The sequence below is a fragment of the Canis lupus genome, chromosome 9 (assembly GCF_011100685.1).
Source record: "Canis lupus familiaris isolate Mischka breed German Shepherd chromosome 9, alternate assembly UU_Cfam_GSD_1.0, whole genome shotgun sequence".
NCBI lineage: Eukaryota > Metazoa > Chordata > Mammalia > Carnivora > Canidae > Canis > Canis lupus.
The window spans coordinates 54,642,190-54,668,609 of record NC_049230.1 but is presented as its reverse complement, the minus strand read 5'-3'; the positions used below and the strand labels follow the sequence as shown (position 1 = coordinate 54,668,609).

The window sequence follows — 26,420 nt, the reverse complement described above, 5'->3', positions numbered from 1 at the left end:
GGTGTCTGGTAGCTCCTGACAGCACCCGGGGTGGGGCTGGGCTGAGCAAGGCTGCTTGGCCACCACTGCTGTTGGCTCGTTGTGGGGGCAGCAGGGTGAGGCCTTGAGTGTCAACTGCACACTGCCCAGCCCACCACTGCTGAGGTTACGAGGCCCCACAGCCCCCCGAGAGCCTCGTTCCCACCCACAGCCCATAGGACAGGGAGGCTCAGGTCTGTAAAGGCCACAGCCTTGGGTCTGGTGCCACTCCTGGCTAAGTGCCCTGAGGTTGACGTTGGCCTGTGGCTCCCTAGCCTAAGCCCAAGAACCCTCCCCTTGGCTGCTCTGGGAGCCTTTGTGGCCCCTGTCTGGACACTGGGTCCCAGATGCAGAACAAGTTGAGAGAAAGCAAACCCAGGTGTCGACCCCACATTGCCTGCCCCTCGGCTGAACCACCTCTTCACTGACAAATTTCTCCTTTATTAATCACCTTGCACGTTACTGTTATATAACCTTGAACATGGTTCAGGAATCAAGCTGAGTAGAAGCGAGCAAGTTGGGGCCTTTGGGCCACATCATCCACAAAAACGTAGCAGCCCCCAGGAAAGATGGTTCCGCCATGTGAGGTGGGCTGGATCAAGGTCTTGAGTTTCCCTTACCGGTACACCTCACACCCTGGCCTTGGGGGGCGGCCTGGAGCCCCTGGCTCTAGGTAGTCCTGTGTCTAGTTCCTCGGGAGCCTGGGTATCGGGGTACAGACACCAGCCCAGCAGCACAGGAGGCAGTGGACTGAGCTAGCCAGAAAAGGACTTCCCAGTCTGTTGCCCTGGCAAGGGAGGGGCTCCTCTGGTTCCTTTCCCTGTAGGAGGGCTCACAGGTGACGCGCTGGGTGCCTGGACCTGATGCCTTACTCAGCCTCTGAACTCAGCCCAGGACTCGGGCCCCAGCAGTGCTGAGGCTGACCGATGGAAGGCACTGGCTCAGGCCTGCAGGCCCTGCTGGGGGATGCCTCCCCATATCAGTCAGATCTGCAGGCTCCAGGTGGGGGAGGGAGTAAAGGAGTAGAAGTCTGGTGGGTGGCCCATCCCCTTGGGTGGCTTGGCTGTGACACTGGCAGGCCTGAGCATGGGAGGTGGCTCACAGCTTGGCCCGAGGGTGACTCTGCAGCAGAGCGCGCATGTCCAGGAGTGCCTTCTCCAGGTAGTGCGCCAGGCGGGCTGCATTGGTCTCGGCACAGCTGTTGTAGGCTGACACAGAGAAGTTGATGTGCGTCTCCATGGGGTTGTAGCACACGCCATAGCCGTCTGGGACCACGGGCCCAAAGAACATGACGCAATCTGTCTTGGCAGGGACCTGGAAATGGCACAGGACTGAGGCTCTTGTCCTACCCCACCGACTCCCCTCCAGCCCCGTGGTGGCACCAGCCTGGCTTTCTGTATCTCTGCCTGAGATGTCCCTTCCTCTTCTCCAGTGGATGGACAACTTTTTCTCATCCTTTGAGCTGTAGTTTTGCAGTCAACCGTCTATAGAGCCTTCCTAGTCATTCCTCAGGGAGCTTGAAGTGCTCCCTCCTTGAGAACTCCCTAACCCCCAGCACTTCCCAGGGGGCCATCACTGCCTCTGTCTCTGTGCTTCTAGCCTACACTGTGAGCCCCCAGGGACGGGGTGGTGGTCTGTCCCTGCTGTGTCCTAGTGCCCAGCACCAGCTGGCATGGCTCGGATGTTCCTTCGTGTTGGACCAGTGAATGAATGAAGCTGATTTTCCCATGCAGTGAGGGCGGGGGCGGGGGATGGGGTACTCCGACTCCTTCTCAGCCTTCCTAAGCTGCAGTGAAGCCCTCTGACCCTGGCTCTTCCACCAGAACTCAGTTGCTTCAGCAGTGGACATGGGTGTGCCTCTATGGGTTATGCCATCACCAAGGAGGTCTGACCATGTTCTGGACCTTGGCTCTATTCAGTGTAGCCTTTGTCCCGCTCCAGCAGGGTCTGTTCCATCCCACCCCAGGGCGCCTAGGGCAGTGGCAGGGCCTGGAGGGCAGGAAAACCCAGAGGGCTCTGGGGCAGTGGCCCACCTGGCTGGTGGAGAGGTTGAAGTGCATAGCAATGGCGTAAGAGGTGTCCATGAAGATGTCAGGCATGCTCACCAGGTCCTCAATGGCCTGCATCTTCAGACCAAGCAGGTGCCGGTCGAAGGCCTCCCCTCGGATGGCCTGTGAGAGGAGGAGCTGTCAGGTGCAGGCCCTGCAGTCCTAGGGGGTGCCCCTGACCTTCCTCAAAAGCCTATGGCAGCAACGCCTCTTCCATGCAGCGGTCCCTTAGACTCACGAGACCAGAGGGTCCAGGCAGGAGAGCCCTCACTTTATAGATGGGGAGACTGACCTCAGGGACCTTCCCAGGGTGGGGAGTCCCTCTTCCCATTTAAGAACACAGGCCTAGAGCTGGGTGGCCTGGCTCTACCCTGGCCATGGGGCCTTCGCAGATCACTTGTATCTTGGAGCCTCAGTGCCTTCATCTATAAAATGGGGCTGGTTACTGGATTTCCTTTCACAGGGTGGCAGTGAGATCGAAATGGACAACTGCGTGTAACGTGGGCAGAGCCTGGCATACACAGGTGCTCAGAGCCAGACGGGAACCCAGGCCTTAGCCCAAGCTATCAGAGGGCAGGAGTGCTGCTGTTGGCCAGACCCCACATACCCTCAGCATCCTGGAGTCTGGGGCTGTTGAGGAGAGCATGACATACGATCCAGAGGTTCACCCAGGACCCACAACGTCACTGGGCTAAGCCTCAGTTTCTCCAACTTTAAAAGGGGGCTATTCAGCCTCACTCAGATGCCCCAAGGTTTGGGAAGGACTAGTATAGCCACCCTCACTAAGGGTGGGCAGCCTTTTGCTGCAGGGATGGACAGCCGGGAGATGACGGGTCAGTCAGTCACCTGGTCAGCGTAGGCTCGGTGGGCTTGCACCGCCTTCCGCAGCAGCTCCACCTTCTGGTGCTCCTAGGAGGTGAGGGAGTTGAAGTCTGTTCTGGCATCCACCCCAGCAGCCCACTTCCCAGCCAGCCCTAGGATCTGCACTCCCCAAGAGCAGGAACTGCAGCTGCCGACTCTCATCCATCCTCCCCTGAGGCCTGATGCACAGAGCAGATGCTCACTGCTGATGAGTGAATGAATGAACAGTTCCTTTTTGTCTTTGGCTACCAGGAAGGTCAGGACCAAACTCATGACTCCACCTTCTGTTAGATTTCCAGCACCCACCAGAGGGTAGGAAGATAGTAGGGGCTCAATTGATGTGTGATGACAGAAAGTATAGGAAGGGGAGGTGGCTCACGGCCGGCTTGCCCACCCTTACCCCGGCCCTCTCACCGACACACTGGGGTCATCCATGGCTTTGACGAAGGTCAGCGAGTCCATGGAGGCGGAGCGGATGGTGTCGGTGCGGCCCAAGTGAAACATGCGCAAAGAGGCACTCTCATATGTGGCGCATGCCTGTTTGTAGATCCTGGGTGGGACAGGGGGCTGAGTACACCCTGGCGGGCTGCCCCACCTCCACCCCCAGGTCCCATCCCTCCTCCATGGGCACGTGGGGTAGGGTGAACCTGTAGTAGGCCAGCTGTAGGGCCATCTGGACGAAGGCATCTGGGCTCAGCTTCTCTGACTTGGGGAAGTCTTTCCCAAAGTGGTGGAACACCATCACCATGATGTCCAGGTCCTGGATCATGCTGGGAGGCAGGAGAGAAGTGGGTGAGGAGCAGGAGCCTGGCAGCCCCTGCCAACCCAGGGAAGGCCCAGGAGTGTTCCGATCCTTAAACTTGACTTCACCCACCCATGCCCGCTACTTACATGCTGAGATTCTGCTTTGCCTTTTCAATGTCACTCTTAATCTCGGGTGTGATGTTGAACCGCAGCTTCTTGGGCATGGGCAGGGGTACCATGGGGGACCGCACAAGCTCAGGCTTCTTCCTGCGTGGGACACAGGGGCTCTGGGAGCCTGGGTCCATTGGGACTAGGTTGGGGGCATGGGTCCCTGAGGCTGGAGGGAGCCAGCCTAGGGAGACTCTGGGTTTGCTCTTTAGAAAATTGCCTTCAGGGGCAGCCCGGGTGGCCCAGAGGTTTAGTGCCGCCTTCGGCCCAGGGTGTGATCCTGGAGACCTGGGATTGAGTCCCATGTCGGGCTCCCTGTGTGGAGCCTGCTTCTCCCTCTGCCTGTGCCTGTGTCTCTGCTACTCTCTCTGTGTCTCTCATGAGTAAGTCAATTAAAAAAAAAAGAAAAAAAAAAAAAAAGAAAATTGCCTTTACTCCAGCTTTCAAGTGGCCACATGGAGGAGGCCTGGAGAGTGAAGGGACTTGTCCAAAGTCACAGAGCTGGGAAGTGGCAGAACCAGAACTCAAACCCGGGTCTCAAGACTCCAAGCTCATGCCTTCCTCTGGCTTCCTTTGAAGAGACAGATTCCCAGGCACAGGGGAGGATGGCATTCCCCTACGTGTGTCACCCATCACCAGGAGCTAGGGAACTGGGTAGAGGGCGGGACAACCACACTCACGTGAACTCAATGACGTGGTCCACGAGGGCAATGATGGGGGGCCCCTCCGCTGCTGCGTGCTCATACACAAGCCCACAGGAGCCGTCTTCTGCTACAATGAACTAGGGGTGGGGAGTGGGTATCCATCAGGCCCAGGTCCCTGGGGCCACTCTGTGCTGGTTGGGTTTCATGGGAAGTGCCTCTCTAAAGCCATCTCAGGGGTTATGCACGCTTAATATTGTTATTAATAACAGCCAACGCTCACCAGGGGCCCCAGGCCCATTCCAGGCCATAGCAAGCATGTACCTTACGCATGTACCTCCCTGAGTCCCTGCAATACCCTCCCGGGGAATCAATTTACAGGTGCAGAGAGGGAAGGTCAGAGCCAAGACTGTGCCGCTCTGCCTGGCCCCACAGTCCAGTTTCTCTCTGATGTGCTAAAGGAGTGACAGCGGTTTCTGGGACAGGCCCAGTAATGACAGGCTGACTGCTGGGTAATTACAGCCACATCCACCTGCTGGCTTCCCATCTGCTTTACTAGCTGGGAGGCCAGGGACACCCCGGCGCCGGGCAGGAAGTCCTGAGGCTGCAATGGGCCAGGTTTGGGTGTGCGTCCTGGGGTGGGGGTGGGGGTAGTCCTGGCCCTACCGAGTCCTCACCTGCAGCGTCTTGTCAAACCAGCGGTTGCCACTGTTGAGCCTGCCCCCACCCCCATGCAGCATCTGGCCAGCCACGTGGCTGCGGTACACGTCGTCTGAGACCCGAGGCATGGGTGCGTCCAGGCACAAGGTGAAGATGCTCTTCTGGATGGAACGTACTGACTCCCTATTCAGCTTGTCTGGGGAAGAAGGTGGGAGAGGTGCAAGATGGGGGTGCATGTCAGGCCTGGGGAGGCCTCAGAGGCTTCCAGAATGTTTATGTGCAGCCCTTGGCACCCCATGAAGCAGGGCCCAATACCAGACCCACATTAGAAAAGAGGAAAGAGAGGGGCGCCTGGCTGGCTCGTTGGAAGAGCCTGTGACTCCTAATCTCAGATTTTTGAGTTTGAGCCCCACGGTGTGGGTAGAGATGACCAAAAAAATAAAATAAACTTAAAAAAAAGGGGGGGGGGGAGGGCACCTGGGTGGCTCGGTCAGTTAAGCGTTCAATTCTTTGATTTTTGGCTCAGGCCACGATCTCAGGGTCATGAGATCTGACATCAAGCCCTGTGGCTCAGTGGGGAGTCTACTTGTCCCTCCCCTCCCCCCGCCCTTCACCCCACTCTTGTGCATAAATAAAATCTTTTTAAAAAAGGGGGGAAAAAAAAGAAATGAGGACACAGAAGCCCCAGGTCACATGGAGAGCCAGTGTGGCTCAGGGGACTAACACAGGGGTCTGGGTCTGGGGACAATGCCCCTGACCCAAACAGGATTTGCCAGGAACATGGAGACCGAGGTGGGGTCTGCAGCCAGAGGACTTGGACTCTTACTGTAACTTGCTACTTAAGAGAGGAAAACTAAATCCAACCAAGCCTCAGTTTCCCCCTCTGTGAAATGGGCCAACATCACACATTCTGAGTTGAGAGGATTCGGTGAGAAATGTGGCCACCAGGGCCTGGCGTGGGCCTCTCTCCCTTCATTCACCCCCACCCCCGTCGCACCTTTGATGAGGGTGTTGTATGCCTTCGCCCAGGAGTTGCGGTGGTTGGAGGTGAGGATGCCCACGGGCTCTTTGTTGGTCTGCAGCGATGAGTTCCAGATCTTCTCCAGCTGCATGAAGATCTGATCGGATGTCAGCGGTGTCCCATCGCTGTGGTACACGTCCAGCTCAAAAAACTATCCGGGCACAGGCAAGTGAAGAGAAGGGAGGCGGGTAGGGGTCTCAGACTGGCAGCAGTTACCTCCCACCCTCCACCTCCTCCTGGCCTCAGCAGCCCAGAAGTCACAGCCAGTGCCAGCCTGGGTCCTGCCCAGGGGGATGAAGCCAGGCCACAGGTGTGAGATGGGAAGAGGTCCTCGAATTGCTCTCCCCGGGCTGGGCAGGCCCTTGGCCCTCCTGGCTGTCCTCAGGCTGGGGCCGAGCAAGGCACCTGGTAGAGATGCCCAGGGCATGCTTGTTCCTGGGGACACATGGGTGTGTGTGTTGGAGAAGCTGACTTTTGGCCCTGCCCACCCCCACCCCCTCCCCGCAGAAGGGCAGGAGCCCACCCACTTGGTAGTTGTGCACCACAGTGATGTGCATGGGCGGCTTCTTGGTCTTGCTGAAGCTGATGACCGTGTCCTGCTTGGGGCCCGGCACACGGCAGGAGGACAGGATCTGATAGTACTGGTTCATGCACAGCGGCTTACCCCCCAGGTACTCCACAGGCAGGGTCTCGCTGCGGGGGCAGAGGGACAGTGAGGGGGCCACCAAGCAAGTAGGCGGGGAAGAGGATAAAACCGACAGAGAGCTGCTGCTGGGCACAGCTGAGGAGGGTCCCTAATCCCCCTCAGCATGAGCTAGGGGGTGTGTCAGGGCCTGGCCTGGGGTCAGGAGGCCAGTATTCCACTCTGGGGCGGGGGTGCTGCTTGTGTCACCCTGGAAACTCCCTTCCCCCGTGTGCTTCAGTTTGCCAGAAGAGATGAAGCAGTGAGTCAACCTCTGGGGTCCTCTTTGGCTTGGACACCAATTCCAGGGGTCTTTTAGGACACGGTCACCAGGTGGCCACACAGTCTCAGAAGCCAGAGCAGAGGACCTAGGTGTCCCAATCCCCACTCTGTCTCCCCAACCCCAGCAGAAGCTGGGCCAAGGAAGTGAAAGCAGCTGAACTCTGGGCCAGCCCAGCATGTGGCTGAGGCGACTGCACTTGCAGGCCCAGGCTGTAGTGGCTATGGCAATTAGGAGGGCAGGGCGGGGGCAGGCTGCTCACTTGTCAACCATGGCCTTGAAATCCAACACGCCCTCGATGAATTTGGCAGCGAACCTGGGGGGACCAATTAGAAATTAGAAGCCGCGCGGACACCCCACGCGGACACCCCACGCGGACACCCCACAGGAGGCCCCTGGTCAGGTAAGGGAAGGGCCTCGCTGAAGGAGGATACAGATTGCATCACTCCTGACTCACTGCCTGCAGAAAGCCTGAAGGAATTCAAGTGCAGGACCTGTGTTTGGATCCCGGCTTGCCCTTCTAAGCCAGCTTTCTCTTATCTCTAGAGGGAGGGCTCTTAGAGGGCCCAGGGAGATGCTTTTGGCCAAGCCCTGGCAGGACGTAGGTGTAATGAATGAATGGCAGTACAATTACAGCTGGGTTACTGGTAGGTACTGGCTGATTCTACCCACAAAGGGCCTGAAGCCTGGAGCCTGGAAGGAGGTCACCCTTCTTTGAAGCATCAGTTATAAAGGGACCTGGGACCTTGGGGGACAGGGAGTATGAATGGGAGGGCAGTAGCTCAGAGTGTCCCCTCTGATAGGTGCCTTCCTGTTTTGGGGCCTCTGTCTCTCTCAATCTGACCTTCCTCCTGGGATTGTCTGGGCCATACCAATCATGCCTGACACCTGGGCTGCCCCTGGGTCCTAACATTGGGATGACGGGCTAGAGTCTGAGCCAGAATTCTTGGGGCGCCCTGGTCCCTTTAAGAGAAACAGGTGGTAGGCCTGAGTGGCTGGTCCTTGGGCAGGAGATCCTGTCACTGGTATTTTTAACTCTGGTAGCACTGGTACAGAAGCCAGGGCAAGTGTCATGGCCGAATGACATGGTAAAGAGGACTGTGTACAAAGGTCACCCCTGTGGCCAGCTGGAGCGAGAGGGGTGGGGGTGAAGGGTGAGAACTGAGGTGAGGGATAGCCTCAGGTTTATAGGAAGAGAGGTGACATGGGCCACGGTGTGGTTAACAGTTACGAAGCTTTAGAGCCAGGGAGACCCTGCTTTCTGGCCCAGATCAGCCAATCCTGAAAAGTGCTTTTGGGGAAGTCCTTTCATTGTTCTGAGTCTCAGTTTCCCCATCTGTAAAATAGGGATGATACTCCCTACTTCATAAGGCTGTATGTGGGGATGAAACATGAGGAACAGGACTGGGGGCCCTATAGTCTCCTGGGGGATTGGATGTTAGGGTCCTGGATGTGCCTGGAGCCCTGTCCCAGCTGCACTCACCGGAGCTGTCCCTGCAGGTCCACAAAGTCCTGTTTGGGCAGTGCCACAGCAGGGCTGGAGTAGATGACCAGGGGCTGGCGGTACTGGAGGTAGGCTGTTTTGAGCCACCATTCGGACAGCTGGGGAAAAGGACCAGAGCCTGTGAGCAGTGAGTGGGGACCTGGCTGGGCCCCTCCATGGAGTATAGATTCTCAGAATGAATGCTCAGATCCAGAACCGTCCACCCCACTTAAACCCACCAGCAGCACCCCCATTTCCCCTTTGCCTGAGGCAATCAGCATTAGCAAGAGGAATCAGACAAGACCACCAAGCCAAAGATTCCAGAGAGAAAGACTGGCAGGAAACCTGAAGGTGGGGATAGGGTGGGTTGAGGGAAAGAGGCAGAGATGGGAATCATTTCACTTTTTCTTATACACTTTTGGTCAATGCTTTTATGCTTTTAGAAAGAAAAAAAAAAAAAACCACCCCGGATAGACGGAAAAATGGAAAAAGATATAAAAAGAAAGTCTGGTGAATGTGTTTTTGACTGTTCCAGGTAGACATTCTCCAGGGAGCCAGGAGTGCAGCCCTCAGGACCCGGGTCCTTCCTGTTGGTGTCAGACTGGGGAGCAGACACCCAGTGGGATCACAAGGTCAGGGCCACGTGGAGAAAGCTCGCTGAGAGGGTAAATCACTCCCCTAGTGACAAGATCTAGGTACCACATCCTGTGTCCCCATTTGGTGGTCTGTCCTCTACATAAGCGGGGCTCTTTCCATTGGGTGAGCAGTCTCTCTGGGGACCAGCCATGGACAGGTTTTTGAAGGCTCCTGTGTCTGGGCTGTGCAGATTCCCAAGAGACTGTCATCCCTGAGCCTTACATGGTGACTGGGACATGCCCCTCACTCTGCCCCTTTACACACACGCCTGCAACACCTCCCTGGCAGGTCTCTCAATCCCAGGGGCACACACCCCCACTGTGTTTCCTATCCCCTCTCAGACAGCAGTGGGACATGCCTATTCATCATACAGGTTCTACTTGGGGAACTGCTGGCCTGTGGCACCAGGGCACCAGCCATGGGCCCTTTGCAAGGGCTGAGGGAAGATGACGCGCCCAGGTTGTACAGCAGGCTAGTGAGCAACTGCTGTCTGCTGACTTGTGGCCTGAGGACAGGGCTCCTGGTCAGCCAGACCATCCTGTGTAGCTCAGGACCTCCCAGAGCTGTGTGGCTCTGGGCTTTCAGTCTACCTCTCTGAGCTTCAGCTGCCTCCTCTGTGAATCAGGGAGGGGCAGAAAGGAATTCCCTCCTGTCTGGGAACAGCTGGGTGCCCTTCAGCCAGCACCCCACCCCCCCAACTCCACTGGAGATCTCAGGGCCTCCAGCCAGAGCTGGGAAATAAGCGGAGTTCCTGCAGATGTGGGCATTCCCCCATTAGGAATCTGCTGGGCACTAGGGCCCTGTGAGTGGAGAATGGGATATCCTTGCCCCTTAGCTGGAAAGTTTCTGTTAGAAGGAGTTCTGAGCTAAAAATACTGGTAAGCTGCTGGACCACAGACTCTAAATGCCTGCTGAAGCTCAGTACGTGCTGCCTATCAGTTGATGACTTCCACCTCCCGTGTGTGGCCCCCACCCTACCACCTGTCCCACTCAAAGCATCTCCCACCTTACAGGGCCAGAACCTGACTCTGGTTCTCTCTGCCAAAGCAGCTCCCTTCTGGGCCATCTCCAGCTTGGCAAGTCTCCCTCTTCCTTCGCCCCACACAGTTGCTTTAGGTCAGGACTACTTCCCACACAGCCACTGGTAAGAGCCACTGGTGCTCCCTCCAGAACATAAAACGAAAGGAATGACTCGCTACCCCTTACTGCGGCATCTCCTGGTATCTCCTTTGGGGTACCGGCGCCGGCCTAATCACATGCCTCCCACCCCCACTCCCACTTCCATCCCAGCAGTCAGGGTGGTCCTTTTCAATTATGCTGAGGTGTAAGATGCATACAGAAAATTGCATGGAGCATCAGTATGGACCCGTTTTCATGAGCTGAACACACCTGTGTGACAGAGAACCAGGGCAATCTGATCTGTCACCGAACAACACAAATGCCCTGCCTGGAGCCATCCTGTGCTCCCCTCCCTCAGCTCCCACTGAGCTCAAGTCCAGAGGCCTTCCTCTGATGCTACCCCGCCCCCAAGCTCTAGGCCATGGTGCTACATTCCAGGCTCTGCTGATGAACACGGTAGGCTGTTGCCACGTTTGCCTGTGTTGTTCCTCTCTCTCAGATCCAACACTACCTCCTCTCTGCCCACTCAGAACAAAGACACTGCCATTCTCCCTTTTTCTCCCGGCCAACTTCACTGCCAGCAACACCTGCCTGCAGTTTAATCAGCTCGCTTCCCACCCTGCGTGAATGTCAGCCCTGAAGGACCACAGTGTGTCCTTCTTGCTCACCCAGGGACCTGACCTAGTGCTGGGCACACAGTAAGCACTCCAGAAACTCCATGGCACAAATAAGTGTGCCAGAGCAGCTGGTATTGGAAAATTCAGCGTGAGGCCAGCAACAGGCCACAGCAAGGGGTCCTCTCACCACCTGAGCCTCTGTGAGGGACTCGGGGCCCCCCAACCTATGTGGAAACAGGGAGCTCCACTCACCCAGTTCTCCGTCTTCCTGGCCCTGCGCTCCAGCCCCTTCTGCAGCCGCTCCCCGACACCCCCCGAGGTCTGAAACTCTTCCACCAGCTGCTTGGTTTGGGCCCACTCCTCCTCGCTCACAATGGGCTGCAGCGCCTTGAGGTAGCGGTCCAAGGACTGCTGAAGCGCAGGCACGGGCAGTCGAGGCAGTGAATCCTGGTGTGCCTTGAAGCGGCTGGAGACCTTCATCAAGGAGGAGGGCTTGAGGAAGCCCAGGGGCTTCACCTGCAGGCAGCAGAACATCTTGCTCATTGTCTCACTGGCTCTGGAAGGCCCTGGCAATCCTAAAGCTCCAGTCCTGGGCACTTATGTGCCAATCCTTGGGGTCAGAGACAGCCCCTTGGGTGGTGCCTGCCTGGCTTCCCAGCCCTCAAACTTTAGGTGTCTCCACCTCTCTGGGGCCTGGAGATGCAGGTAGGGAGAGGGTAGGGGGGTGTGGCCACCCATCCTGGTAAGGCTCTGGGGAACCAAGTCAGGATGAATGGCACCTGTTGGGGGTGGCAGAGCTGAGAGTGACCTCTCACCTGTCTGGAAGCAACAAGGCCCCGCCTTCTTCACCCTGGCACAATGAGCCAGCCAGGAGGTAGTGAGGTGACTGCTCCCGCCCAGGGGCCCATACCTCCATTACTCCCACCCCTGCCAAGCTGAGAAATAAGAGGCAAAAAGAGAAAGTCAGAAAGAGCCAGATGATGACAGCATCTTTGGGTGAGGGCCAGGCCTTGGTTTTTATCTGTCTGTGGGATGGGGACAGAGGTGGCATAGGGGCAGCGCTGTGGCAAGCAAGAGCTGAATGGCTTGGTAGGTGGGTGAGAGGTGGCAAAGAGAGAAAGTCTGGGAGACTCTGGAGGTGGACAGAAAGAGAGCTAGGAGATCCAAGGCTGCTGGCAGCAGTGGGTAGGTGAGTGGCAGAGGATTGTTCCATACCTTCTCTTTCTGCTGCCCGTCCTCCATGGCAGGACTGAAGTTCTGAGCCCTGTCTGTCTGCCTTGGGCTGGACCTCTAAGCCTAACTGTGCTACCCAGTGGGTGAGCAGAACCTAGCAAGAGACAGCCACTTGCCCGGGCTGGAAAGAGAAGACAAGAGCCAAGATTCAGGGTGGGGGAGGCAGCAGTGGCAGTGGCAATGGCTACGGTGGCTATGGTGGCATCTAAGGTTGTGGCTGTGGCAGGCACCCTCCCTAACTGTCAGAAGTGGAGGATTGGGGAGCAGGTGAAGAGGCTGGTAGTAGGCATTGGAGTGGGAGGAAACGTAGAATATGTTCTCCTTTCTTCTCTGGGTGGGCCTGGTGCCAGGGCCAGGAGGGATTTAAAAAATCCACCTGTTGGAATCTGCGTAGGTCTGTTGAATGACGGAAAACTTGGCTGGAGGCAGAAGCTGCCTGGCCGCTGAGGTTACACCATAATCCTGAAATCAGTTCTGTAAACTGGGGTTGGTGCAAGAGAGCAGACACTGGGAAAGGGCCATAAGTGGCCATAAGTGGCAGCTAAGAGCTCATCTTGTTTTCCTCCAGGAGGACTCTTGGAGCCCTTCTGGGCTTCCCATCCACCAAAGCCCGGTTCTCTTGAGCTATAGCTCATTCAGTGGGGAGCCAAGAGTGGACTTCGGGGACTAAAAAATAAACTGGAGGAGGCTGGTTTCAGGATTCTTCTCCATTTGAGTTACCAGGTCCGGGGGATTCCGGCCAAGTCTCTCCTTGCCTTAGTTTTCCCAGCAGTAAACTGATCAGGCCACCCAGCGGTTCCTGGAGGATGACCTAGAAGCTGTCTGTGAGACTGGGGCACCACCCTTTCCGGGTCAGGAGCAAGGGTGATGTGGAGTCCTGGGCTCTGGGAGAGCTGGAAGAGCCTCTGGGCCAAGTAGTGTCTGTTTGGACACCCTTCTTGGCACAGACAGAAGGAAATGCAGGCAGAGATACGCTTGGAGTAGAGAGGAAAGGAACTCAAATCAGAGTGGCAGCACTGCTTGGTGTCCTGTGGGGAGGACTGTGGGGTAGGCTTGGACAAGCTGGGGGAGGGACTGGCGGGTAAGAAGGGTGTGGGGCTGCCACCTGCTGCCTCCTGCCCGTTCGGAGGACCTTCAGAGCAGCCCAGCTTGAGGCCTCCACATGAATTTCTCTGGCCACACGAGATTCCTCAAGGGCCATTTGATAAGCTCAAGGAGACTGACCAACTGGATGAGGCTGGAGAAGTGGCTCTAGCCTGGGCATAGATGGCTCAGACTGAGCGTGCGACAGGTGTGCGAGAGAGACTGCTGGTCTCCCGGATCCTTGGCTCTGGGTGTCAGGGAAGGCAGCGTCCCCACTATCCTTTCCGGGTGATTGGAATTTAGGGCCACACGACGTAGGTTCGGTGCCACCGCTGACCTTGAGCGTCAGTCTCCTCCTCTGCCAAGCAGGGTGGGTCCACCTGCCGGGCCCACCTCAGCAACCGCTGGCGGGGCAGGGCAGTGGCCCCTCGGCCTTGTCGCCCCGACGGCCCGCGGCCCCCTTCCGGAGCCCGCCCCGCGCAGCCAGCCCGTCCCGTCCAGGGCCCGCCCGCCCGGTTCCCCGCCGCACTCACCACCGTCCTGGCCGCGAAAGCCAACATCGCTGCGGCCCGCCCGCTCACGCACAGCCCGCTCGGTCCTCCGCACGGCCAAAGTCCGCGCCGCCGCCGCCGCCGCCGCCGGTGGGTCCCCGCTAGAGCCTTCGGGCCAAGGTCGCCGAGTCAGCGCCGCGGGCCGGTCCAGGCGGCCCGGCGCCCACCCACCGGGCCGGGCGGGCGGCGGGCTGGGGGCCCCGGAGGAGGACTCTTGGGGCGGGGCCGCCAGCCGGTTGCAGGCTCCGGCCGCTAGCTGCGAGCGCGGGGCGGGACCAGGGTGCGGGAAGGGACGGGGCGGGGCCGAGGGCTCCGTCTGTGGTCGCCAGATCCCCTCCGGGCTGTGGAATCCAGGAGGAGGGGCCGAGCCCAGGCCGCTGTCCGGCTCGCCGTCTCCCACCTCCAAACGCTGTCTAGGCCGTTGGAGGCAGTAGTGTGCACCCCTCTCAGCCCCGTTGGTGTCCTTGAGCGCTACTCTCAGAGCGGCAGGAAAACACAGCCATGTCAACAAGGGAATGTCCTCTAATGTGCCCCGGGATAGGGCCAGAGATGACAGGTGGGGAGCGCCCCGCACAAGCATGGCTGCCGCCTCCCACCCGCCGGCGGGCCGTTGGCTGCTAGGGAGGCGAGCCGGCCGTTGGTGCGCATGCTCCCAGCTGCCCCGCACCAATATGGCCGCCGCCTCGGGTGAGCGCCGCAGCCGCGAGCCGGCAGTTGCTGGGCATGCTCCCTGAGTGCCCCGCACCAGCATGGCGGCCGTCTTCACGGGGGTGACTGTAATTCTCGGTTTTCGGTTATAGCCGAAAAAGAAAAAAAGAAGAAGCCGGTGCTTCTTTTTCTTCAGAAAGCTCTGAGCGCCTGGTGGAGCCGGGGAAAGGGAGGGTGTCCGGGGGTGAAAGGTGAGACCCCCTCAGGCATCCGGACCGGCTCCCGGCGGGAGGAAGATGGCTGAGGGTGAGCGGCAGTCGCCGCCAGGTAGGACGGGCCGGGCCGGGGTGGGGTAGGGGCGCGGGGGCGGGGGCGGGGAAGGGGTGTGGTACCGGGGGGCGGCGGGGGGGCGGCGGGGTCGGGAGGTGGAGGTGCCCGAGCGGCAGGAGCTGCTGGACCCCGGGGAGGACGTGTTGGGGGGATCGGGGGGCCGGGCTAGATCCCGGGGCTGCGAAGGGGTGGTGGGTGGGGCGCAACATCCGGACTCGGGGAGCCCCGGCTGCCCAAGGGCCGGGTGCGCAGTGCTGTGGCCCAAGGGCGAGGCCTCTTCCACATCTGGGCTGCGCGTGCTGCGGTGAGCTCTGGAGCTGGTGGGGAATCTGCCGGGGATGGGGGCGAAGGTGACTCTGGGGGCTGCCCTTGCCCTGGAGGTGAGGGGTGGTGCTCTGTGGGCCGGGCCCGCCCCCGCCCCCGCCCCCACCCCCACCCCCACCCCCACCCCCTTTGCAGTCGCCTCTGCACCCTGCCCACCTACGCTCTTTCCCTCTTGGAGGCGGGGCAGTGCAGTTCTCTTTCCGTGGCTGAAAATTTATTGAGAGAAACGGCCTTTGCTTGTGTAAACCACTAATTTAAAAAAGCTGGTTGTGCAAGAGGAGTCTCTCCCTGGCATCACCGTCTGTAACTTTTCTTTGCACCGTGGCCTCACTTTGGTTCATCTCCAATAACTGGGATGGAAGTACCAGAGAAAGGATCTGCCTATATAGATAGAGCCCTGTTTCCTGGAGAAGGGGAAGGCTGTTTGCTGACATCACTGAGCCCACACCGAGCTAGGAAGGACTGACCCTAGATAATTTAAAGTCCTGATGGGGCGAGTAAGTTGACCAAACACAGCTAATGTTTTGAAAGCATTGGATATTCCTTCTAACTGTCTTGTTTTTTGGGATCTCTGGAAAGGCCTCAGGAAGGAGAAATTAGGGATCCCTGGGTGGCGCAGCGGTTTGGCGCCTGCCTTTGGCCCAGGGCGCGATCCTGGAGACCCAGGATCAAATCCCACGTCAGGCTCCCGGTGCATGGAGCCTGCTTCTCCCTCTGCCTGTGTCTCTGCCTCTCTCTCTCTCTCTCTGTGACTATCATAAAAAAAAAAAAAAAAAAAAAAAAAAAGGAAGGAGAAATTATGAAGACCAAAAAAGGCATCCACCCCCCCCCCCCCTTTCCCAAATAGATTAACAAAGAACTGGGTATGGACTCTTAGGCCCTTTGAAACCAGGCATTTACTTCATTTAATACAAAACTTATGTGCCTATGCCCTTGGAAGTTCTGGTAATGCCTGTGAGAGATATAAGCCCACCAGAATTCTCAGTGAGATGATTATTTCTCCAAAGTTGGGTGGTTGAGGAGACAGCCCATGCACTAAAAGAGATGAAAGCTCGAGGGAGATATCTATGGCTGGAAAGAGCCAGGTCCCTAGAGGTGGTCCTTTTTTGCAGTTTGAAACAGGACATTTTGGAACAAGTAGAAAGAACCACTTCACTCAGTGTGGTGGTGATAACCTTGGATTTTAGAGTTGTACAGACCTGGCTCTGCCTGGCAGATCACATTCTCTGTGAGCCCTTTCTTATCTCTGAAAATGGGTACGTTATACTTTCCCCACAGAGTTGTAGTATGTGTTCCATAGATTACGAGGGCAAAACATAGGGCATGGGGGGTAGTCAGGAAATGTTGATTGCTCTCGTCCTTTTAAAAGGTGGTACAGGTTGAACCTGTAGGCTGGTTCTCAAACGATAGATGATATTACATTATACATTTGGGGAGTTTTAGGAAACATCTCTAAAACTCTAGATATTTCCATCTTACACTGTGAGCTTGTATGGTATCCACCTGTCCCATGGCACCTTGTCAGAGATAGAATCTGAGGCTGGAGGGGGTCAGTTATCACAGTCTCAGGTTTGAAGGCTTGGTTCTTTGATTTGAGGATTGCATATTCTGGTAACAACATGTGTATGTTCATTAGTGGTTGTTGCAGTGCTTCCTACAAGGTAGCCATTCCCTTGACACTAGGCCTGGCTTGGAGGGCTTCCCGCCTGTGAAATAACTTCAGAAGGGCCGTCTCTTGACAGGGAACTTACTTACAGAAGGGCTCTCTGTTCCTAAAGATCATTTGCAAATTGATTATTTGGAACATGGAACACATTTTCCCATAAAAACAATGAGGTTAGGGGTATGTGGGTGGCTTAGTCGGTTAAGCGTCTGCCTTCAGCTCAGGTCATGATCTCAGGGTCCTGGAATCGAGACTGAGTCAGGACTCCGCACTCAGCAGGGAGCCTGCTTCTCCCTCTCCTCCCTGCTCCTGCTCTCTCTCAAATAAATAAATAATCTTAAAAAACAAACCCCAACGAGGTAGGTTACCAGCCTGACCTATATAAAACTTTTTATTTAATAGCATTTTAAGAAAAGATTTTATTTATTTATTTGAGAGACAGAGACAGAGCGTGAGCAAGGGGGAGGAGGCAGAGGGAAAGAAAGAAGTGGACATCCTGCTGAGCAGGGAACTCTGTAGGCTGGATCCCCACAGATCATGACTTGAACCAAAGGCAGATGCTTAACCAACTAAGCCACCCAGGTGGTCCTAATTAATAGTGTCTTAAAGTAATTTACTAATAGTAAGGGCCTTAATTTTGGGTTCTGGGAACAGAGCTTGTAGAACAGGTGGGAGGAGGAAGAGAGTTTCTGATTTGGTTTTTGGGCTCTGGTTTGAATTCTGAATTAGGCAGAGGTTTGCCTTGCTCTCCTCCCAGATTCTCTGTTCTCCTCCATAGGTCTCCAGGTATCATAGCACTTTCTGCTTCCTCAGGGCCTCTTCAGGAATGCTTCAATCTCCCAATTGTCACAAGTTCCAGAACCATCTTAGGCACCTGTCCCCTTTCTCCATGCAGCCAAGTCAGTTAGGTTTTAGGAGGATAGCAGGGGGACAGATTTATTATATGTCATGAGTGACTCTCTTTGGAGAGTTTGTGTGTGTGTGTGTTTTAAGAGATTTGATTTATCTATTCATAAGAGACACACACACACACAGAGGCAGAGACACACAGACAGAGGGAGAAGCAGGCTCCCTGCAAGGTGCCTGATGTGGAACTCGATCCCGGATCTTGGGATCACATCTGGAGTCTAAGGCAGACGCTAAACTGCTGAGCCACCCAGGCATCCTGAGAGTTTTTTTTTTTTTTTTTTTTTAAGATTTATTTATGAGAGAGAGAGAGAGAGAGAGGTAGAGACACAGGAGGAGGGAGAAGCAGGCTCCATGCCAGGAACCTGAAGTGGGACTCGATCCCGGGACTCCAGGATTGTGCCCTGGGCCAAAGGCAGGCGCTAAATCTCTGAGCCACCCAGGGATCCCCGAGTTTGTGTTTTTAAAGCAAGGTGTTAACTACTACAACAGAACTTCATTTTTTAAAAAATATTTATTTATTTATGATAGAGAGAGAGAGAGAGGCAGAGACACAGGCAGAGGGAGAAGCAGGCTCCATGTCGGGAGCCCGATGTGGGACTCGATCCCGGACTCCAGGATGGCGCCCTGGGCCAAAGGCAGGCACCAAACCGCCGAGCCACCCAGGGATCCCCTACAACAGAACTTCATTTTTTTTTTAAAGATTTATTTATTTATTCGTTCAGAGAGAGCGAGAGAGAGAGAGAGAGGCAGAGACACAGGTAGAGGGAGAAGCAGGCTCCATGCAGGAAGCCCGATGTGGGACTCGATCCCGGGTCTTCAGGATCACACCCCGGGCTGCAGGCAGCGCTAAACTGCTGTGCCACCAGGGCTGCCCCAACAGAACTTCAATAGTAGATTCAGGCACAGCCCCTATCCAAGACCCTTGGGGTCAGGTGTATTTTAGAATTCAGAGTTTCTCAGATTTCAGAAAGCAGCACCCCACAATCAAATAAAAATACTTCTGCAAAAAACAAAAACAAAAACAAAACAAAATAAACCCACTTCTGCAACAAAACCTAAATTCCTAATGAGGGATCTGCAAAGCCTGTAAATGTCCTCATGTTGGTTTAGGTTTAACTTTTGTATCAAATGAATTTGTGCCAAACTTATTTTAAGAACTTTGACTTTTTAGAAGTTTCTGGATTTTGGAATTACAGAGAAGAGACTGAGGGCTTGTATTTCCAGTGTCAGAGTAAAGGGAATCCTGCAGTGTGGACCAGATATTTTTGGCTAGAGAGGCCACTCATACTAAGCAGTCCGCTTTGGTGTGAAGTTTGCCTGTAGGTCAGCACATGAGACTACCCTGTGTTTTCCTTTCCTCAACTTCTGAATACAGAAAATAGTTTTTTTTTTTTTTTTTCTGATTACGAAAGTACTGAATGCTAATTTTTTTTTTTTTTTTTTTTTAAGAGAGAGAGCTCAAAGTGGGAGGAGGGGAGAGGGAGAGAGAATCTTAGGCAGGCTCCACATTTTCAGTGCAGAGCCCAACGTGGGGCTCCATCTCATGATCCCTGAGATTATGAGATCATGACCTGAGCTGAAATCAAGAGTTAGGTGCTTAACTGACTGAGCCACCCAGCACCCCATACTGTATGCTAGTTCTTAATAGCAATTTGTAGCTTAGAAATGGAAGTCCCTTATAAATCTTACCTCCTCAAGATAACTATTAACTAACTTTGGGGTTAATCCTTCAGATTTTTCCAATGTACGTGCTGTTAGATACATGTTATTTATACAGTATGCATAGCTATTTTTGCAATAATGAGATTATATTGTATATAACGTAGCTTAATTTTCTCTCTTCGTTTACTAATATCTGGGCTGTTTTCTTATGTCAATAGTTTAGGTTTTATTCTTTTAAAAAGCTGAAGATTTCCATTATATGGGCCATATTATTATTTACCCATTGCCTTATCAATTGATATATGGGCTGTTTCCTTTTTCCATGCAGTAAGTGCCCTTATATGCATCTTTGTGTATTTCTGTGAGCACGTGAAGGCTTGATGCCTACAAGTAGAACTGTTGGCTCAATGGGTCTGTGTGGTTTTTGCTTCAAAAGTCAGTGCTGAATTGCCTTAGCAGATTCTACCAAGACTTCCACCTGCAGTGCTGGAGAATTCCTGCTTCCTCTTCACCAGTCCATGCCAGATGGTTTTTTTTTTTATTTTTCCATGCCAGATGGTTTTAATCTGCCACCCTGATTTGGAAGAGCCGTCTCATTTACATTACTTTGCTTATTCAGAGGTTGGCAATCTTTTTCAAATGTTGGTGGTGGCCAATTGTATTTTCTTCCCCCTTCTTTGAATTGCCTGCTTCTGTCTAAAAGGTCAAATTGGTTTTATTTTTCTGACCATTCTCTGGTGAGGGACCAGGAGGTGAAGGCATGTGGCGCCACTGAACCTGTAGTTGTTGAGGGGATCATGAGTATGGCCAGTCTGTGCTGCTGAAGGAAAGACAGGAGGCTGGTGGGGTTGGCTTTAACAAGCCATTACTCTGTCCTGGGAGTACGTGTCTGGTTTACCCTAGGGACTGGGGATTAGAGTCTTGGTTTAAACGAGTGTGTGTGTGTGTGTGTGTGTGTGTGTGTGTGTATGTATGTGAGAGAGGAAGGGAGGAAGTTGGGTTGAGGGGAAGATTCTATTTATCTGTTTGCTTTTTCACTTTCTTTGTCAAGATTCCTCGGAGGATATCCCTCCAGCCACTCAGAACTTCATCATTCCGAAAAAGGAGATCCACACAGTTCCAGACATGGGCAAATGGAAGCGTTCTCAGGTACCCGTGGTGTCTGCAGTATTGAGCCAGAGCTGGGATGAAGAACTTGGGCTTTTTCAGAGACCATGAGCTCCTGACCTTTCTTGCTCTTGGAACCAGAGCTGTTAGAACCTGGGGAGAGAGATGACGGGGGAGCCAGCTGTTCTCTCTCACGGGGAGAAGTTACAGCCAGTCTGGGAGTCAGCATATCTAAGTGAGAGGAGGTTATCTATCTTATTGAAACCTAGGCCAGGAAGGTGGCTGGGAACTGGGACCTAGGAGCAAGAGGAAGTGCTGACCAGCTTTCTGTGCTGTTCAGTCCAATGGTGGGCAGAAAAGAAGAGCTTCTACCTCCTGGGCTTCTGGCACAGGCTGTGGAAAGATTGGGACTAAGAAAAAGAAAGCCAATTTCAAATCCCCAGGGAAAGCCTTGGTCCCAGCTACAGCCAGGTGCCCACCCCTGGTCTGCTCAGCTGGGGTGGGGAGAGTCACTGGTACAGAAGGGCTCATTCTCTGTGGGGGGAGTCTGCTGTGCTTACACTGAGCCCACACCCTGCATTTGCCGTGGCTTGTCCTTCCTTGGGGCCATGTAAGCTTTTCTGGCTCCTCTTTCATAAGCCTGCCTTCTAAATATTTGCCGATGGTTATCGTGACTTTTCTGAGTTATATTCTCCCCCTAGATCTTCACCAGGATAAACACCTTAGTCCCCACAGCTGCTCAGAGGACACAGTTTGACTCCTTTCATCATCTTGGTTGCTCTACCTCAGGGTTTCTAAACCTTAGCACTGTTGACATTTGGGAGTAGATAATTCTTTGTGGTAGGGGGCTGTCCCGTGTATTGTAGGATGTTTAGTAACTTCTGTGTCTTCTACCTGCTAGATGCCAACAGCACCCCTCCCCCCAGTTATTAACAACCAAAAGTGTCTCCAGACACTGTCAGAAGTCACCTGGGAGCTAAATCACTTGGGTTGAGAACCCTGAGTCTGCCTTGAACCTACAGTATTGCTGAATACAAATATGGCTTTAGTTCTTTGCTTTCCCCCTGGGTGTTTTCCAAAGAGGATGTGTTTATGATGTGCCAGGTATTTTTTAGCTCATTTAATCCTCACAAAAACTCTGGGAAGTGGACTCAGTGTTCATCTCCATTTTGAAGGTGAGAAAAGTGAGACCAGGAGATAAAGAAATTTAGCAAGATGGTAGCATTAGCAAGTGGTTGGGATGAGATTCAAGATTCACGCCCAGGTCTTCTGTCTCTAGATAGCCATGGGTTGAGCCACCATGCTCTAGGCCATAGGTCAGCAAATTACTGTCTTCTTACCTAATCTGGACCTCTGTCTGTTTTTGTAAATAAAGTTTTATTGGAACACAGCAAGGTTCATTTGTTTATGTATTGTCCATGGCTGCTTTCGCTCTTACTGGCAGTGTTGAGAATTTGTAAACCAGACTTTATGGTCTGCTGAGCCTAAAATAGTTACTATCTGGCCCTTCGTAGGTGCCAACATTTTTTGGGAAACGTTGGTTAGTTCTTCTAATGGAGTATTGTTGAACAATCTTGGGTAGAAGCCTTTCGCTTGCTCTAAAGCTCACCACTCAAGTGTGTGACTTCACAAGTGACTCTGTGCCATGGTTCACACAGTTTGATTAGGCAGCAGAGTGCAGCAAGAGGATGGACTTAGGGTCAGAGAGATCAAAGCTTGAAGCCCAGGGTTGCCATTTCCTCTTCTTGTAACTTAGGTAATGTGCCTAAGCTAGCCAAGTCTGTTTCTTCTACGAAAAATGAGTTGTTTGGAGGCTTAAAGGACTCAAAGTCCAAAAAGCACCTGACCCAGCACTAAGCATTCATGAGGGGTACTGACCTGCAGGCATGGTTGTTACTGTTACAGGGATGAGGATGGTGGCATTGGTGGAGACAGGTATGTTTATAAGAATGGCCTGAGCTTTAGTCACCAAGAGACTCGGGCCTGTGTGGGAGCAAGGACACTGCCCCTTGCTGCTTTCTGTCTTTGCATCCGGTGTAATTTGTAAGAATGACTGTGATCACTGGCCGCAGGCAGGACGAAGGCTCAGACCTGCCCTGTGACCCCTCATTTCCATTCCACAGGCTGTAGGAAGGTCCTGGTACAGGAAATGTTCCTTTCTAGATGCTGGATGGTCAGTTGTCAGGGCTTGCTGTGGCTGCTGCTGCCATCTCTAAAGCTTGGATAAGGAGAGGAAGGAAGAGATTGAGAGGCAGCCAAGATGGAAAAGAAATGAGACCAAACAGAAGTCATTTGCTCCTGGGACTACTTCTCCAGAGGCCTGCACCTCACTGTTTTCTTACCCATGTGCTGGCTGTAACCCTAGCCCAGCAGAGAAGACAGTGCCTAATTGGAAGCCAGGGATGGGTGTGCTGGCACACCTGACCGTGGGCAGAAAACTGTTTCTTCTCCAGGAAGCAGACGGGCTGCACTACAGTCTGATATCCTGGCCTGTCTGGTGGGGGGAAACATCTGGAAGACTACTAGGGGAGGAACCCTTGTGGAATTCCTTGAACTCCTGGTGGTGTAGTATAATTGTAGGACTTGTGGGGTCCTAGCTCCATATCTAATGAGATCTTGGTCTTAGGAGACCTTGGGCAAGTCACCTCTCCTGAAGTGAAGCCTTGGTTTCCTCATCTATAAAATGAGGACAGTGAGTGTTTACCTTGTGGGGTTGTGTAAAGGAGCTCCTGGTGGTAGTAATGAGCATGTTCTGGCTGAGGATCCAGGTGTAATCATGGTCATTGACTTGCCAGCTGTTAAGGATGGAGGGTACGGGTGGGGTATTTGGCATTATCATTCTGCTTCCCTTGGTGACAGGCTGGGGACCAGGGGACAGCTTGGAGCTCTTTGGCAACTGGATGGAGCTGGGGGCTGGGTAGGGGGGTGGAGGGTCAGGGGTCTGACATTCCTCTCCCTCCCCGCTCCCCACTTTATTTGGTAGGCATACGCTGACTACATCGGATTCATCCTCACCCTCAATGAAGGTGTGAAGGGAAAGAAGCTGACCTTTGAGTACAAAGTCTCTGAGGTAGGCACAGGCAGGGAACCTGCCGCCGAAGAGCCTTTCCCAGAATAGCTATGGAGAATCACATGTGCTTGTTGCCCACAACACGCCAGGGCAGAAAATAAGACTGCCCAAGGACATGTGCAGTTGACATTTTGGTGTTTTTATTTCTTTTTTTTTTATTTAAAAATATTTATTATTTGAAGTGGGGAGAGCCTGCATGAGTAAGGGGAGGGAGAGGGACAAGCAGACTCCACACTGAGCAGAGTCTGATATAGTAGTGCGATCCTGGTGGGGCTCGATCCCAGGACCCAAAGACTGGAGCCAAAACCAAAAGTCAGACGCTCAACCTACTGAGCCACCCAGGTGCCTCTTGGTGTTTGTATTTCTTTCTTTGTTTTTTTTTTTTTAATATTTTATTTATTTATTCATTCATTCATTCATTCATTCATTCATTCATGAGAGCACAGACAGAGAGAGAGGCAGAGACACAGGCAGAGGGAGAAGCAGGCTCCATGCAGGGAGCCGATGTGGGACTTGTTCCCAGGATTCCAGGATCACACCCTGGACTGAAGGCAGCGCTAAAATGTTGAGCCACCCAGGGATCTCCAGTGTTTGTATTTCTAATCTTTTCCTTTTCCTCAATCTGTGAATAGATAGAAATTTATAAAATTGGGATCAAGGGAAGTACACATCTTACAGCCTGCATTTTTGCTAACTGGTGTTTTTATGTAACTTTTTAGATGAAAAAAGATCACAAACGAAGTAAGTGTGCTCACCAAAGGGAACAGTAATAGAAGTGTATTTACAAAAAGCTGACCTCTCCCGATTTTCTCCCTCTACCCACCTCCCTGGGGTGGCCCTGGGAACAGTTTTGGGAATGCCAGCCAGACCTGCCATGTGAGCCCCTCCTCTCCTGTTGCCCCTCACTATGTAAATGGCTGTCTCATTGAGCCCACCCTCATTGTTTAAACAGCCCCTGACTGTGGACTTTGAGATTGTGTCCCTAAATATTGGTGCTCTGAACATCCTTACATATAGATCTGTGGATACACTTTCCTTTTTTAAAGACATTTTTTTTAAAGGTGCTATTTATTCATGAGAGATACAGAGAGAGACAGAGACATGGGCAGAGGAAGAAGCAGACTCCCTGTGGGGAACCTGAAGTGGGACTCCATCCCAGGACTCCAGGATCGCCCTGAGCTGAAGGCAGATGCTCAACCACTGGCTACCCAGCCATCCCTGTGGATGCTCTTTCCTAAGGAATCATTCCTGGAAGTGGGAATACTGAGTTTAGCGCATGCACTGCAGGGTGGGCACTCTCTGGCTGCTGTTTCAGAGACAGGTGGTTTGCGGAGAGGACAAGAGCTGTGGGGGGTGGTGTGGGCTTGCAGGCTGTTTGCTCTTACTGGGTGCCACCTCCTAGGGCTAGGTCCCAGGCCTCCAGTGGCTTCTTGGGTTCTTATCCTAGTTGGCCCACAGTCATCTTGAGACTCTTATCTCAGACACCAGGGCCTGAGCTGCCTCTCAGTGCCTTATCTCACCCTGTCGGGTAAGGCCTGACCCAGTTGTGGCTTGGTCTTTCCACCTGTCCTGAGGCTAGCAGGGCAATGCTCATATCAAAGCCCCTGCCCCGCTGCCTTCCCTCCCCCCTCCCACCCATCCCCCATTCCCTACCCCGTCCCAGAGAGCTGCCTCTTCCTGGGCCCTAACTGGCTGGTGGGAGGCTGAGGTCTTGTTCTGTCACCAGAGGGGAGCCGGGCCTGTGCTGGGGATAGACCTCCTTCTCTTGGGAGCTGGTCCACCACTGAGTTTGTGGGTTGAGAGAGGAGAGGGCTTGTCCTTGAGTGTGTGATGAGGGAAGCTGGGCTGTGCTCAGGGGGCAGGGAGTGGTGGGGGTAGGCTAATTATAGGGGGATGTTCTAATTACCCCAGCAGATCCTGAGCCTCCAAATCCCTCTCAGGTCCCATAATTGACCCTCACGCTTTGATGGTAAGACTCCACGCCAGCCAGGTGTTGTCTTAGCTCAGGAGTTGTTCTTCTGGCAGGATTGTAGCATGGTTAAGTGCTTGGGTTCTGGAGTCAGGCTGACTGGGTTTTGATAACCTCTCCCTTCCAAGCTGAGTGGCTTTGTCCCCTCTGACCCTCTATCTCTTCATCTATGAGTGGAAGAGCCAACAGACCGACTCATGGCCCCTGGGGAGGATTCAGTGGGAATCCCACACATAGGGATGTTAGCACAGTGCCTGGCACATTAGCTCTTATCATTAGCTATTTTTCAGTTCTAACCTCTAGTAGTGGTGTGATTGCTTCAGCTGGGGGCTCTTCCTGAACTAGGCTTCATCCCAGTGCCAGGGCAATCACTTGGTGGGCAGAGGTGACTAATTTGGTCTCCAGAGGTCTTCCAGCTTCTGCCCACAGCTGGCAGGGCAGCAGAAGGCACGACTGACAGCATGTGGTCTCAGCCCACGGATGTGAGGGGGGCCCCCTCGGCACAGCTGCTGGGGGCGCCTGTTTCCTCTTAGTCCTTCCTCCTCCCACAGGGTTGGCAGCTGGGGAGAGGGCAGATGGAGCTGCCTTAGGTGGCAGCTTCCAGACCAGCAGCAGCGAAGGGAGCAAGCAAGGGCAATCTGGTGAGACTGTCTAGACCCATGTTTAGAAGGCTCTCCTTCAGTTTGAGATTATGTCTGTCCTAATCTTCAGGGTTTTTTTGAGTTTTGCAAAATGTGAGTAGAAAAGAGGATTAGGGACACCTGGGTGGTTCAGTGGTGGTTGAGCATCTGCCTTTGGCTCAGGGCGTGATCCCTGAGTCCTGGGATCGAGTCCCGCATCAGGGTCCCTGCATGGAGCCTGCTTTTCTCTCTGCCTGTGTCTCTGCCTCTCTC

General features: G+C 54.0%; 2 protein-coding genes across 5 annotated transcripts in view; one reads left to right on the top strand and one right to left on the bottom strand.

Annotated features, from left to right (window-relative positions):
• Nucleotides 1–438: 438 nt before the first annotated feature.
• CRAT (carnitine O-acetyltransferase) lies at nt 439–14,046 on the bottom strand. Of its 2 annotated transcripts, XM_038549099.1 has the most exons (15): nt 13,828–13,966; nt 12,194–12,332; nt 11,231–11,494; nt 8,607–8,725; nt 7,386–7,439; nt 6,689–6,854; nt 6,138–6,312; nt 5,158–5,336; nt 4,520–4,620; nt 3,819–3,938; nt 3,575–3,697; nt 3,342–3,477; nt 2,913–2,975; nt 2,052–2,189; nt 439–1,332 (listed from the first exon to the last, which is right to left on the bottom strand). In XM_038549099.1, exons 2-15 carry the CDS (start codon nt 12,218–12,220, stop codon nt 1,117–1,119), a joined length of 1,881 nt encoding a protein of 626 aa, XP_038405027.1. In that variant the 5' UTR covers nt 12,221–12,332; nt 13,828–13,966; the 3' UTR covers nt 439–1,116. The 2 variants fall into 2 exon arrangements, with proteins under 2 accessions (XP_038405027.1, XP_038405028.1); XM_038549100.1 differs by lacking the exon at nt 12,194–12,332 and having other exon boundaries at nt 13,828–14,046.
• Nucleotides 12,110–26,420, top strand: part of PTPA (protein phosphatase 2 phosphatase activator) — a 33,482-nt gene continuing 19,171 nt past the window's right edge. Inside the window, exons 1-3 of one of the 3 annotated variants that reach the window (XM_038549103.1) lie at nt 12,110–12,167; nt 20,433–20,530; nt 23,472–23,558. In XM_038549103.1, the coding sequence (XP_038405031.1) occupies nt 20,507–20,530; nt 23,472–23,558 (111 nt within the window). In that variant the 5' untranslated portion in view covers nt 12,110–12,167; nt 20,433–20,506. Of the gene's footprint in view, nt 12,168–14,495; nt 14,821–20,432; nt 20,531–23,471; nt 23,559–26,420 lie in introns of those variants that run through there. The other 2 variants (XM_038549101.1, XM_038549102.1) reach the window with 2 other exon arrangements.

Bases quoted from the DNA above. Each gene is read 5' to 3' on its own strand.
- CRAT (XM_038549100.1), bottom strand. From the start codon at position 13,854: ATGTTGGCTTTCGCGGCCAGGACGGTG. The intron at 4,621-5,157 runs GTGAGGACTCGG...CCCCACCCCTAG, and splicing joins GGTTTGACAAGACGCTGCAG to TTCATTGTAGCAGAAGACGG. The intron at 2,190-2,912 runs GTGACTGACTGA...CTCCTCTCACAG, and splicing joins ACCGAGCCTACGCTGACCAG to GCCATCCGAGGGGAGGCCTT.